This window comes from Protopterus annectens, chromosome 5.part0 (genome assembly GCF_019279795.1).
Source record: "Protopterus annectens isolate FY-2018-M chromosome 5.part0, PAN1.0, whole genome shotgun sequence".
Classification (NCBI taxonomy): Eukaryota; Metazoa; Chordata; order Ceratodontiformes; family Protopteridae; genus Protopterus; species Protopterus annectens.
Window position 1 is genome coordinate 813,678,604 of NC_056735.1, and position 15,457 is coordinate 813,694,060.

The 15,457-nt window shown below is 31.2% G+C and overlaps 1 protein-coding gene across 1 annotated transcript; it reads left to right on the forward strand.

Annotated features, from left to right (window-relative positions):
• The first annotated feature begins 14,291 nt into the window (after window positions 1-14,291).
• Window positions 14,292-15,248, forward strand: LOC122802202 (olfactory receptor 56A1-like). Its single transcript, XM_044071866.1, has one exon. The coding sequence runs from the start codon at window positions 14,292-14,294 to the stop codon at window positions 15,246-15,248; it is 957 nt and encodes a 318-aa protein (XP_043927801.1).
• The last annotated feature ends 209 nt before the right edge of the window (window positions 15,249-15,457 follow it).

Sequence of the window (15,457 nt, forward strand, 5' to 3'; positions counted from 1 at the left end):
ATTTGTTTTACAGACACACATACACACACACACACATACACATGATATATATATATATATATATATATATATATAGATATATATATATATATATATATGTGTATGTATATATATATATATATATATATATATATATATGTGTGTGTGTGTGTGTGTATATATATATATATATATATATATATATATATATATATATATATATATACACACACACACACACACACACACACACACACACACACACACACACACACACACAGACACACGTGTGTATATAGATTTTTGCATACATACAGATATAAACATATATATATATATATATATATATATATATATATATATATATATATATATATATATATATATATATATATGGAGAGTGAGGTACTGACAGAAAGATATGTATACATATATTTCTGTATCTGTAGGCAAGTCATTTTGGTTGGGGAGCAACAGACTTGTGCTCTGCTTAACTACGTGTATGACCATGGCCAGTTGGGGGGTTTGTTAGTTATAACCTGATTACAGACCATATCTACCTATACTCCAGTCCAGGATTTTTGTGTTACACATAAAATATGACATATGTCCCTGTTTCTATACTGCTGCACATCACAGAACTTGGCTACAACTTTCTTCAGTTGTGTGATGTAATTAATATGTCACAAAGGTTAATAATATTGCACCACACACACAATACTGTCTGTTAAACAAACAATAATACTACCTGACATCCAAAGTAAGTGGATGCATCTAGATTAGAACCTTGATTGCCACTACACATGCTAATTGTCCTAGTCCTTTGAGCCACAAAAGCTGCTTTCCAGACAGCAAGCATTCATCACACATTCAACTGCATACATACATATATAGCTATTCCCACACTAAGTAAGATATAGAATGTATGATCAGTTTCTTTGTTACTGTCCTGAGATTGCCTGGCATGCTGCTATATCATTGCTGAGTTTGTGTTATAGCAGTTACAAGGGAACACCACTGTCTTGGTAGTACTTGTTCTGCTGGGATATATAGTAGTTTGACTATCACGTCACCCCACTGTCTAACATCTACCTTGACAGATGTATCAGTAATCTGTTGCAGAAGTTCTGCATGAGTATTCCATACATGGGGCCTAGTGAATCCTCTTGTAAACAAGGTAATGGAGTGGGTATCTGTAGTCCCATGTGGATGAAATTTCTGTGCAAGTAGCCCATTATATTTAGTTGCATAATGTACCAGATTGATACATGCAATGCCATATCATAATAATCCTTATGAGTACTGTGGAGGTTGTGGACTTATCTTGCAAATGCAGAAGCTGACACAATCGTAGTTCAGGGCTGACTCTCTCTGATGCAAGCAGTACTGAGCCAATACTTCAGTAGGTACAGGATCTGTGGGTTATCTGCCATCATTTTTAATTTCTGTATGTGAGTAGGGATAGGAGTAAGGTGTCAGTCCCTAGGGCCCTAGGTTGTCAGTGAATGTGCTATGCTTTGCCTCTTAGTCAAAGCCAGGGTGTACTGAGCATGCCTGCAATTGTCTACAGAGACATCAGCAGGGAGTTCCTCCTCCGAGTCCTCCTGTGACTGTAGCTGTGGTGACCTAGGCACTGGTGGGGTGCTTTGTATCCCTTCCCTTTGCTATTCCTGCTGCAGCTGTTTCCACAGGATCATATTGTGTTGCATAGTACATACTGTGAATATATGTGCACATATGATTGTCGAATACTGCAGGGCTCTGCCAGATATATCTAGGCACCAGAACCATGACTTCAGCAGCCCAAACACATGCTCTATGACGTCCCTAGTTTGTGTATGTGCCTGATTATGGCATTCTTCTATGGTTGTGTGTGCATTTCTGATGGATGGATTTCTTTTTTTTTTAAAACAAGTTTATTGTTTTTAACATACAAGAAAATATCATAACAATTTTATACAAGTAATTAAAATAGGTATGATTATAACATTCAACAAACAACCAAAGTATTTACAAAGACATCCACTACAATCAGATCAATTAATTAAACTAAAATACCATGTTATTGAAGTTAAGATTTGTTTAACAAGTTTTGTAAATTATCCCATACAATATAATAAGACGTTTTTCTATTAGTTCTTAACTTCACTGTATTCAATTCCATATGGCACACTATATTCATAACATTTTTAAATTCATTGAACGAAGGAGGTGTATCTGAAATCCAATTTCTGGTTATTATTTTTCTAGCCACTGCTAGGATAGACCATAACAAGGGAAGCTTAACCTTTTTAACACTTTGAGGTACAGGTGTGTTGAATAATATAAGGGATTTAGAAATAATAAAATTATCTGTAAAAAGAGCCTGCAAAAATTCATTAATTGACTTCCAATATTCTTTCAATTTTATACAGTCATAAAACATATGAGCCCAGTCTGCATTAATTTCTATATTACATCTTTTACATAGATTATCTTTATTATTTATTTTATTCATCATCAAAGGTGTATAAAAGGATCTATGTAAAATTTCCATGTAAAAAGTCTCCAGACAATGGAAGACGTAGTTTTATAGGCAGATTCCAATATATATTGTTTATCTTGTTGATTTGGTGGATCACCATTAATGGAAATGAAATAATTCCAGTAGGTATCTACACTGTAAAAAGTTTCTTGTCTGATAATTGTATGTATGTATGAAAGTTTACCTTTATCAGAAACTTTATGTTGTAAATTTGATATCAAGTAATCAATCAATGTTGGGACAGATTCTTTAACTGTTATAGACATTAGATCTATTTTATCAATGAGATATTGCCTAAAGGTCTGAACCTCTAACCAGCAAGTTTCTCTTAAATCAAATTCTTGTTTTAAGAAATCTAGATTTTTAACTTTATTATCAGATATCAACTGATACCAGTACTTTAGATCATTATCTGTAGTTAAATGAGATCCTTCAGAAGTGGATGACAAAAGCATACCCCGAGTATACATTATAGGGAATATAATAAAATTACATTCTTTATATTTAGGATGCATGAATATAAAGTTACGATAGCTAATAATAATGTTTAATGGGTAACTAACTATATGTTTAGGTGTAATAGGTGAGGTACAAAATTCTTTTAGTAACCATAACATGGAGTTATTTACAATCATATTTTTATGTGTTAAAGAAATTTTCATGAAGTGAATACTAATTATCTCCCAGTAATCTTTCCATTTTGCAACATATGACTGATCTATTAATAAAGTAATAACTTTTATAATAGAAGAGATAGTATATAAATTGAAGTCTGGAAAAGAAATAGCCCCTTGAGACCAACTATTAGTATGTTTCTTTAAAGCAATCCTAGGTCTATTAGGTGCCCATAGGAAATTTAACATTAATGTATTCAATTTCTTGATAAATATTTTTGTAGGTGGAAGTATTATTGATTGTATTAAGTATAATATCTTGGGAAAGATTATCATTTTAATAATTGTAAGTCTCTCTTCCATAGTAAAAAACATATTATTCCAGGTATTAAAGAGATTTTGTATATTAAGAAGACAGGCATTATAATTATTATGTATAATAGATTTAATATCTTTAGATAATATTATACCTAAATAAGTTATCTGACCTGAATTTGGTACATATTTAGTAAAATCATTAATGAGAACATTTTTTCGTGCATATATAGGTAGTATTTTAGTTTTTTCTTCATTGAATATTAAACCAGAAATACTTTTAAAATTTATCATTTTATCAAACAGAGACTGCATAGAAGAATTAGATCCTCCGGTTCCACCAATAAGCGAACAAGGGCTGAATAATCCACAAAGGTAGAGTTAAAACTCACAATTTATTGTATGTAGAACAAGGTACACATGATCAACGAAAACATAAACGAACAGCAGGATCCATTCAAATGCATAGCACAAAAAACGGAGCCCACAACATCAAACGAGACAGTGCATGACAAGAATTAACGCTAAAAACACCCAGTTAAGCGCTTTCAACCATATCCATGGTCTTCATCAGAACTAACAGTGAACGCCTTAAAAAACTCAATTTATAACTTCATTGGCGCCAAAAATATCTTAATGACATTTTAAAGATATATTACACTGCCTCCATATGAGGCGTATTCTTGCCAATGAAGACAATGCATTCAACTGATGTAAAAATGCGTTCAACCTTTTAAAAAAATGCGTTCAACCTTTTAAAAATACTCATCTCTAAAAGTGCATATCTTAAAAAACACACATAATATTATAATTCAATATATATAGAAAATATATTGCAATTGATATGGATAATCATATAACAAGAATATTTAAAAACAATTAAAACAATTTAAAAAATGTTTTCATAAAGAATGTGTGTGTTATGAGAAGCATCCTCCAAGGGAGCAACTAAAAATCTAAGTATAAATATAGAAATATAGCAATAGTATACTGCGCAAATTTATGAGCCCAATTGAAAACAAATAATTACCTATGCAAAAGTGCTATGGACAATAACTATATATCTCTCCCTGTATAGTGAAATATAACAATTAATAAACAATTAAATAATTAAATAAGTAAATAAATAAATAAATGATGTCACAAAAATTCTACTGTAAATGGAAAATACTATAAATAGCTATATGTGGGTAATTATATAGTAAATTTGTTTAACTTTCACATGGTTTGTTGATGCAAATTTATATTAATATTAGTAAGCTGAAAAATATATATAAATAGTGATGATAGTAATCCAATAAAAACGTACTGTAAATATATTATTAAAAAAGCATGTTATAAATATATTATTAAAAAAGTGTGCAAAATATTAAATAAAAAACATTTTTTATTTTTTATTTGAAAAATTACAGAGAAAAATATATTATTAAAACTCAGTGTGCTATTAATAAGCTTTTGATAATAAATTGATTAATTACTTAATTATAAATAATTATATGAATGATGAAGACCATGGATATGGTTGAAAGCACTTAACTGATTGTTTTTAGCGTTAATTCTTGTCATGCACTGTCTCGTTTGATGTTGTGGGCTCCTGCTGTTCGTTTATGTTTTCGTTGATCGTGTGTACCTTGTTCTACATACAATAAATTGTGAGTTTTAACTCTACCTTTGTGGATTATTCAGCCCTTGTTCGCTTATTGGTGGAACCGGAGCATTGGTTTGCAGTTTCAGTTCAACAACTCTTTTTCTGAAGAATTAGATCCTGCTGATGTAATTAGAACATCATCTGCAAAGAGTTGAATTTTAGATGCTGTATTTTCATCTATTTCAAATCCCTCTATGTCCGTACTGTTTCTGATAAAATTAGCCCAAGGCTCCATTATTAAAGTGAATAATAGTGGAGAGAGTGGACACCCTTGTTTTGTACCTTTAAAAATTGGTATTTTTTGTGAGACATATGTTCCCTATCTTAATATAAGCCAATATTCCTCTGTATAAATGCTCAATTAGATTTATAAATGCTTCTGAGAAGTTTGTGCACTTCAGTAAGGTAAACAGGTAGTCCCAACTTACTGAATCAAACGCTGAGCTTATATCAAGACTAATAAGAGTTAAATCTTTCTTTTTCCTATTTGCAAAATCAATTAATGTTAGAGTTCTCCTTATGTTATCAAAAGTATTTCTATTTACAATGAAGCCTGTCTGATCTATATCTATAATGCCAGGGATGATTGTCTTCAATCTATCAGCAAAAATACTCATAAACATTTTATAATCAACATTAAGTAATGAAATGGGTCGATATGAAGTACATCTAGTTGGATCTTTATTAGGTTTTAAGATTGGCGAAATAAATGTATATTGCCAAGATGGGGGGGTTATTAATTCATTTTGGGCCAAAATAAAAACATTATGTATTAATGAGTATGTACTTTTAGAAAGGATTTTATATATCTCTGGTATAATACCATCATTACCTGGTGCTTTGTTTGATTTAAGCTTGTTTATTTGTGTAACAACCTCTGTATATGGAATACTTTTATCCAATAGTTTAATCTGTTGTTTATTAAGTTTTTTATTCATGTTTGTGGTTATAAATTCCCTTATTTTATCTTTAGATTCCATGTTAATGTTATTATGATTAATTTTGTGAAAGTGATTTCTAAATTCATCTAGTATTTCTGGTAGACTAGAAACATTCTTCTTTTCCTTAGAGAAAGATTTCTTTGATGTGATTTTGTATTTAACCTTTTTGTTTTGTTTTAAGTCTATGTAAGTATTTGGGGCTTATTGAGTAAGACAAAACTTGTATTTCTCTAAAGTTATTTTAACTTTATGAGTTAAAATTTCTTTGTATTTCTCATTTAGTTTGTTTATTTCTTCAATGACTTTCTTATCCATAATATTTTCTTTATTATTATGTTTATAAGAATCTAGTTTACTTTGAATATCTAACAATTCCTTATCCCAAGATTTCCTTTTATAATTATACCATCTGATACTTTGTCCATATAAATATGATTTTAAAGCATCCCATACATAAACAATGGAAACTTCAGGAGTATTATTTATATCTAGAAAATGTTGTACTTCTGAAAGTATATATTCTTTATAGTCTTTTAATTGAGTTAAGTATGCTGGTATCCTTTTTATCTGAACATTGTGAGTATTTTTTATCATGAACTCAAAAACAAATGAATTATGATCAGATATAGGACATGAAATGATTTTAGAGTTAATTAATTCTGTTACCATCTGGTTAGAAATAAAGACTCTATTTTTGAATAAGTTTTGTACCTGTTAGAAAAAAATGTATATGGTAATGATTTTGAATCTATCTGATTATTAATATAATTTAAATGATAAGAATTAGCAAAATCCCTTAAATGTTTTGCATTAGATGTAATTTTCCTTTTTCCTATAGTGGTAGTGTCATTTTCATGTAATATACAATTAAAGTCACCAGCTAAAATAATATCTCCTATAGAGAATGATATGATCTTATCAAGATGGTATTTCACTGTATTAATACCAATTCCAGGTATCCAATATATATTGATTAATGTATAAGTCTTCCCATTAATTTGTATTGTAACCATACAAAACATTCCTTTATCATCTTGATAAGACTTAATAGTTTTAGGAATGGGCATACTTTTATTCCATAAAATAGCCACTCCTCTTTTTTTCTGAGTGTGCTCTGAACTAACCAATACTGTATATTTGTTTGTGGCTAGCTTATCAATATCTTTTTTCAAGAGATGTGTTTCTTGTAGGAAGACTAAGTTGGCCTTATGTAAATTAATGTATCTTATTAGGCTTGCCCTTTTACACGGATTATTCAGTCCATTAATGTTTAAAGAAATTCCTTTTAGAGAAGTCATTTGGCAATTTTAAAACATAGAAAACTTATGATTAAAATAACAATTAACAAAATAAGTAATATTATACCTCCTCCTTTAGGTGTACCTTTAGATATAGCTGTATTTATTGAGTCTCTTATGGGATTTTGTATAAGATTTAATTTTGTTTGTAGTGACAATGAGCTTACAAAGTGTACTGTGGATGTCAGAACTATATACATACAACAGTGAACAAGAAAAAAATAATGTAAGGATTAAACCTTGCACCCAGCCTGGAGTTAAAAACTCCAACTTAGAGTAGTACATACTACTCAAGTTAACCCCCTACCCTAAGCAGCAGTACCTCAGCTGCCACCTTATCAATTTAATACTTGTTATATTTAACTTAAATTAATAACTTTCAATTAGATTATCTGGTAAGACAAAACTACACATTTGATAAAACAGCATCATATATACTAAGAGAAACCATGTTTTTTTTTTTTAATTATTCATACTACTATTACATCTATTTAATATAATACATTTATATTCAAATAGCATTCAAATAAACTTGATATTAGGAACCAAGAAGAGAGAGAGAAATAAAAGACGTGAGAGAGGAAGCGAGAGTGAAAGAAAGAGAGAAAAAAAAAAAAAAAAGGAAGGGCATATCTACACATTAATTTATTAAAAGTTTATAAAAATAAGTTCTAATGTTCAATTAAATCAATAACTTTGGCTAATATGATTCATACATTACATATATTAAGATGTATCTATATTCTGTCATGTAAATGCAGTTAGCTTCCAAAAGACTTTAAATTACTTGTATCAGAGCTTTTTTCTTATACTTATTATTGTCAGTAGAATAAAATATTATATTTATAGGTATTGCTATAATTCATACTGCATAGTTAAGCAAGTTCTCAAAAACACTTGCTTTATTGTGAAGAAAGCCATCAGTGTTTTGTATATCTAAGCTGCTGCTTTAAAATATGTCAGATGACAACTTCTTCCAGAATAGAGTCATAAAGTTATTTATGCTTGTCAATCATATAAATCAAATGAATCATAGCAGTGTATAAGTTTAAATCATAAGTTTTTTACATATATTAATAAGCTGCAGTCAAGTGAACTTTCAAAAACACTTGTATAAAAGTTTCACTTTCTATGCCTTCTAAAAAATTACATTTGCTTACTATGAGAAACTTCATCATTCAAAATCATTATAACTTACATATTTTATAAATTATAACATAAATAACTAAGTAATTATATAAAATAACTCACATTTAAATGATAAAAAGTTCATATTCCATCACAGAGTCGCATTTGCAGCAGTTCTACTTCCTGGTTGAGTGTTCTTCATGAATCTGCGATGTGTCAGCGTGAATTCTGGGGTCAAAGTTCAAATTGACTGCTTTCAGCTTCTCTGCGTGAGTTCTGAGTTTTGAAGCTTTTAAAACAACTCGAGGACACTGTTCACGAGGTAACCCACATCCCAAATTGTCTCCCTTAAGATTTTGGCGGGAATTTTGTTAAAAACAAGTGATTGACATTCATTTAGCTGTATAAGTGAAGCTAAACATAGCAAAACCTTCGCAAAGCACTTTATAAGTTATTACAGCCTCTATGAAAGTGAAACTAAGCCCAAAGTTATTAATATGTGATAGAACAGATTATTTTTGCCCTAATTCAATTTTTATACAAATCTTATTATTTACTGTACCTGTATGATCAAAAGAATGTCAATATATTAATATGAAAGAGAATAAAGAGAAAGAACAGAGAAAAGAAAAGGAGAAAGTAGGAAATAAGAGAGAGCAAAGTATAGATAAAAAATGTAAAAGGAAGCTATAAAAAGTATTTACAGTGGAATATTACTTGCTGTTTATATTAATAAAGATGGAAATGAAACATACTATTTACTATTATTTAGTTCTAATTATTATTATTTAAAGCATGACATATTATTTGTGAATAAGCATAAGCAATATAATCAAGAAAGTATAATTAGCAATAGCATTTAAACAGCATATAAACTTTTTGCAAGGAATAAATAAATTATCATTCCATTTATCATATTCTCATCACATTTCTCTCTCTGCCCTCCCCCACCCCTTACCCACTGCATAATCTAAATAGAATGTTATTGTTTAAAATAAAAAAAAGAAGAAAAAATGTATCAAGTTACTGACCTTAATTCTCTTTGTCAGAAAGAGAAACATATTGAATGATAGCTTGTTATTAGTTCCTCAGATGTTTTGATTGCTTATGAGACAAAACAGCTCTTTGTACACAGAAAATAATTTTGATTAAATCTTTTTCAGAATATTTGTGGTTTTCTGAAAATGCAGAAACTATATTTAAAAAGATTAATAATGAAAAAATTAAAGTGAGAGAAAAAAAAGAACATGTCATTTGTTTTTTAGTCTCTTCTTTTTCTCTGAAGTCTTCCATGAAGTTTCAGTTGCCAACCTCTTTAATGAAGGACTAGCCCATTCCATTTCCTCTATTTTATCCAGAATCTTATTTTTTTTGATAAACAGCAATGCAGAGTCTAAGTCATCAAAAATTTTAGGACCATCAGGAAGGATGATTTTTAGCTTGGCAGGAAACAGAAGGTAGGTTTTAAACTGTGTTTTTTTTAAGCTCCTTTATTAATGGCAGAAAGACTTTTCTTTTAGTAATTACCAAGGAAGAATAGTCATTATCAAAACGCACAGTTGTCTCATAAATTTTAACAGGAGCTTTAGCCCAAGCAGATTTAAGAACCATTTCTTTATCAGAAGATGATAGAAATCTGACTATAACTGATCTAGGATACTGTTTGTTAGAGTTAGTATTAGCTATAGATCTATGGGCTCTTTCGATACCAAAAGAGAAAGCTTCTGGTAAGTTTAAAGTTTTAGGGAGCCATGTTGTTAAAAAAGAAGTAATATTGTTACCTTCAATATTTTCTGGCAGTCCAAAAATCCTAATGTTATTGCGACTAGATCTATTTTCCAGGTCATCAAGCTTTGTTTGTAGATGTGTATTTTGTTTCAGCAAAAACTCAACGTTGATTTCCTCTTCTTGGATTCTATTTTCCATGTCATTTACAGCCTCTTCTATGCTTGTCATCTGGATCTTCTGTTGTTGCAAGTCTATATGTAACAAGTCTATTTGTTTTGTAGTTTTTTCTATGAAGGTATCAATTTTAGTATCCAGTTTATCCATCTTGGCAGTAAGTTGCTGGATTGTAGTTATCAGAGACTGAAGTTCTTTCTTGATGCTGGAGTCTTGAGAATTTGTCTTACTGGAACTCATTTCAGACAGAGAAACTGACAGGAAAATTTCCAAAGTGATTTCTGACAGGAATATTGTTAAAATGTCCTTTCTTTTTTAGATATAGTTCAAGAAATATATAAAACAAACATATTTAGAAAGAAAATTACTTCATAAATTAATTTTTTAAGTAATTAATTCCTGTCAGTGCAGTGAAATTGGTGGAGCTGAAGAAATCTGCTGCTATCCTGTGTTCATCCTTGGCCACGCCCCCTGATGGATGGATTTCTGATGGCTGTTATCATCCATGGTTCCAGGGAGTAGCCATCATCCCCAAGTAAATGGCTCTGTGGGATGTCCTCCCTTGCAAGCATCTGGTGCAGGCATGATGTGTGCCAGATAAAGGAGTCATGATAACTGCCCGGCTGCCAGCACACATGTTCGGGATATTATCCTGGGCATTGCACATGATCTGGCATTTGATGGAGTGGTACCCCTTGCAGTTAATGTAGATTCTACCCTGCTCACCAGGTAGAGCCTTGAAGTGTATATGAGTGCAATCAATGGCACCCAGTCCCTCAGGTTAGTGTGCTATATGGTAGAACTGTTGCATATATCGGTCACAGTAGAATTTCTGTTTCTTCTGATTTCCTTCCAGCATTTCTTTGATTTATGTAGATTTCTAGGTAAGAATAACTGAGATTAATTAGTTACTCTGAATTTCAACCTTCTGCCTACAATTCACAAAAATGTATTTATTTATTGATTGATTGATTGGTTGATTGATTGTTTGATTGACATTTGATTACTGGGAAAGCCAACTTGGTGAGTGTTCATTGTCAGTAGAGGTCTGGAGAAAAATGCTACAAAGTATTTCAAAAACAGTTTAAAAACAGCAATGTTGCAGTCTTTAAAAATAATGCATTTGAAATAACAGTAAAAAAATCTACACTTGAAACACGAATGCCAAATTAGATATAATGTGAAAACATTGGTTAAGAATAGATGCAAATTACATGACAGAGACTTAATATTAAGCAAAACTGTAGCCAGTTTAGAGAAATTAAAGGTATGTTAGTCTAAAACAACAGGAATTGTAATAAGAAGTGGGAGAAAAAAACAGGATTATGCCATATTCAGATAAAGAGTCAGGGTTTTGAACCTGATCAAAGGTAGTGTGTGAAGAAGGGGAAGAAAGGAGGTGTAAAATATGAAGAGGTACTTATTCTTATTTAAGTATATAAGTATATAGTTTATTTATTTATTTGTTTATTCATTTATTTGTTTATTTACTGATATTTGATTCCTAGGAACGTCAGCGTAGGTAGGAGCCCATCTTCAGTTGATGCCTGGGAAGAAAAGATCCAAAATATTAGAAAACATTTTAAGAACAATAATTTTGTTGTCTTTAATAATAATGCAGAAACATTATTATTCAAATAACTATAACAAATTAGACATATTATGAAAACAGTTAAAAACAGATATAAGCTATATAACAAATTACAAATGTTAGCTAGTTTACAGAGAAATTAAAGGTATGTTATTACAAAACAAACAGGAATTACAATATGAAATGAGAGAAAATCCGGCTTCTGTATATTTAGATTGAAAGCCGGGGAAAGGAATTGATAGACGTAAGGAAGTGAGTGAAGAAGGGAGAGTAAGGAGATGTAAGGTATGAACAGGTATTTGGTCACATTTAGCGATATAGTTTATTCTATCGTTGACACATTACACCAGAGCTAGTTTTTGGCTAAGAAGTCTTTCAGAATGGTTTTAAAGGAGAGGAGGGAGGGTATTGACATAATGGATACAGGAATGGAGTTCCAGGCCTAAGCAACATGGTACAAGCACAGACCATGCGAATGTTGAGAGAATGAGTCCCACCAGTGGAGCACTGGTATATTTAAGTATATTCTGAAAGTTTAAGATAACTACTTTCACATTTTTTTTCTCATTTGCATGTGATTTTTCAACTTTTGGATAGTTCTCAGTACTAGTTTTAGCAGAAAGTGACATTTAGACTGATTGGATTGATACACTTCTATGTCTTAAATGGATTTTATATGCTACAATAACAACAGTAAATATGATGCAATGTGGTAAAGACAGCTTACACTAATTCAATAACCATTGAAGCAATAAAATTACTGCTGGCAGCATTTTCTTCATGTAGCTGTGAACTTTGATATAAGGCTAAGCAGTTCTGTCTGTGCCATTTGATTCTTGACATATTAAGAGAAATATGAAAAGTATTACAATACAAATAAATAGCATACAAATAATATGCAATATCTCCTTATCTGCACTTGACAGAGGCCAAATATCCATATAAATGTGTTTGCCATTTTATAGGCTTTATGATGAAATCTTCTAATACTTTGTATGTGGTATAGTTTTAGAATTATTAACGCAAGTACAAACAATCAAAATTTGACACCTAGAGGTATCAGTAAGATATAACTGCAGAAATGCCTGGAGACGTCACTAGGCTGCAATGAGTTAACAAAGTAAACGGTGTTGTTCATTGCTCTAATCTCTGCAAGAAACTTATCCAAGTTGCAAGTTCTAATGTTGTCAACCCTATCTCTTTTTCCAAAAGTATAGGATTTCCTTATAAATTAATCCTTCATTTGTGCAAAAAGTGATATCTGAGTTTACTTTCAGCCAAGCTATCCAACACACTGTCTTCTTTCCACAATTTTAAAATGAGGGTGATATGTACTTCATACCTTGGATGTCCATAGACATCTTAGATGCTGCCTTGAAAGAACAATATCTTTCAGGAATTCTGATCAGTTGATTATTTCTTGTAAAAGTAGGAAAAAAGGACAACCTCCATCAAAACATACTATTTCCAAGTGGTTGCCTCATGTAATTATCACAAGACATATCCAGGCAGTGTCAAGGCTCATTCTACAAGGGCCTTGACTTCATCAGTAGATTTTTGGACATTAGAAGTATTCTAGAAGCAGCAACTTGGTCCTCTGTGCAAACTTCAACAAAGCATTATAAACTAGATTCTTTCTACAGGTTTAGGGCAGGCTTTGCTAGGACCATTCTCCATGTTTTCCTGGGCCCTCATTCCTTTCTTCTTCCAGTCAGGCTAAGCTATGGTTTTCTACCCATATAGCAGTATTGCAGCAGTGATCCTTATAATAAACATAGCACAGTTTTGCAAGTAAACTCACCATAACAGTAGATGTTTGAATGATCACTGCTGCAGGGCCTGCTCCTTCCCTCAACCCTCCTTGTTTTTGTATATTTTTGTTGCCAGCGTGAGGATTCTTATTTTTATTTTCCTAGCATTGTCCTTATCAGGGCTTTCAGTTTCTTCTCTCTGTTGGTATGAAAGCTCTGAGGGGCTTGGCACCCAAGCCTGTCTTTTTTATCAGCTCAGCTTCCACTGACTAATGGTTTGAGTGCATGGAAGTTGCCCTGATGCTTTAGATGCTGGCTGGACTGCCATAATCCATATGGCTAAGGCTATTGCAGCAGTGATCATTCAAACATCTATTGTTATAAGTTTACTTACAGAACTGTAATTTCTTCATGTGCCTCAAGATAACCAGAAAAATATTTTCTCTAGTCAAAACAGCTACTGATGCTAGTTAATGCTAGAAATGTTCTTAACTAATATGAAAAATAGAAAATAGCATCACAGAATGTTTCTGCTAATTAGTGAATATCAGAAAAACTAAAATGAAATGAAATTGTTTGTCTGCTTACTTACAGATCATTATGGACAGTTTATCATATTCAATAAAAACCAGCAATGTCAGCTGTCAAGATCAAGAATTTGTCCTAAGTGGTTTTCCTGGATTTGAGAACTGGAATCACGTGCTTTCACTTCCTTTCACTGTAATGTTTTTCTTGACATGTTTTGGCAATCTAACCATCATGACAATTATAATAAGAGAAGCAAGTCTGCATGAACCTATGTACATCTTAATTTGTATCTTAGCAGCAGCAGATTTTGTCTCAGGTGTTACACTACTGCCAAGTCTTTTAGCAACGTTATGGTTTGGAGCACATGTTATTCCATTTGATATCTGCTTCATTCAAATGTTTTTAGTTTACTTCCCAACAGTAATGGAGTCATCACTGTTAGTATTAATGGCCTATGATCGCTATGTTGCAGTGTGTAAGCCTCTCCGATATTCATCTATAATGACAAATGCATTTATTTTCAAAGGATGTGTGTTTATTATAATACGAAGTCTCTGTTTTATAATACCTGTTCCTGTGATTGCCCAAATGTTGACATACAGCAACAAATGTACTGTTAGTAACGTTTTTTGTGAATACTTTGCTGTGATTAACAATACGTGTACCCATACATTTTTGAGTGATAATTATGTGACTATTGCCCTTTTTTTAATAGGTCCACCTGATACATTATTAATTGTTTTGTCATATTATATGATTATTAGTGCTGCTATAAATTTACGATCACAGGAGTCACGTGGAAAGGTTTTTAGCACATGCAGCTCCCATTTGTTTGTTATTTTAATGTTTTATTCATTCGGAACATTACATATACTAGTATTAATTTTTGAGAACAGGTTTTCATACCACATTCATGCCTTATTTTCAGTTCTTTATATTGTAATTCCTTCAGCTTTAAACCCAATAATATATGGGATGAAATCTAAAGAAATTCGTTTGCTAGTATTAAAATATTTAAAAAGGGTATGAAACTGTTATGACTGGTAACATTGTTAGAAATATATATATATATATATATATATATATATATATATTTTTTTTTTTTTTTGAAAACTTATCATTAGGAATTCACATAAAGGACACTAAATGCAATTATTTATTGCCAGGACACATTTTATGGATGCTTTTAAACTGAAGTGTTTCATACTTACAATATACCTCAGCATACATCTCAATTG

Excerpts from the sequence above, each read along its gene's own strand:
- LOC122802202 (XM_044071866.1), top strand. The coding sequence starts at position 14,292 with ATGGACAGTTTATCATATTCAATAAAAACCAGCAATGTCAGCTGTCAA.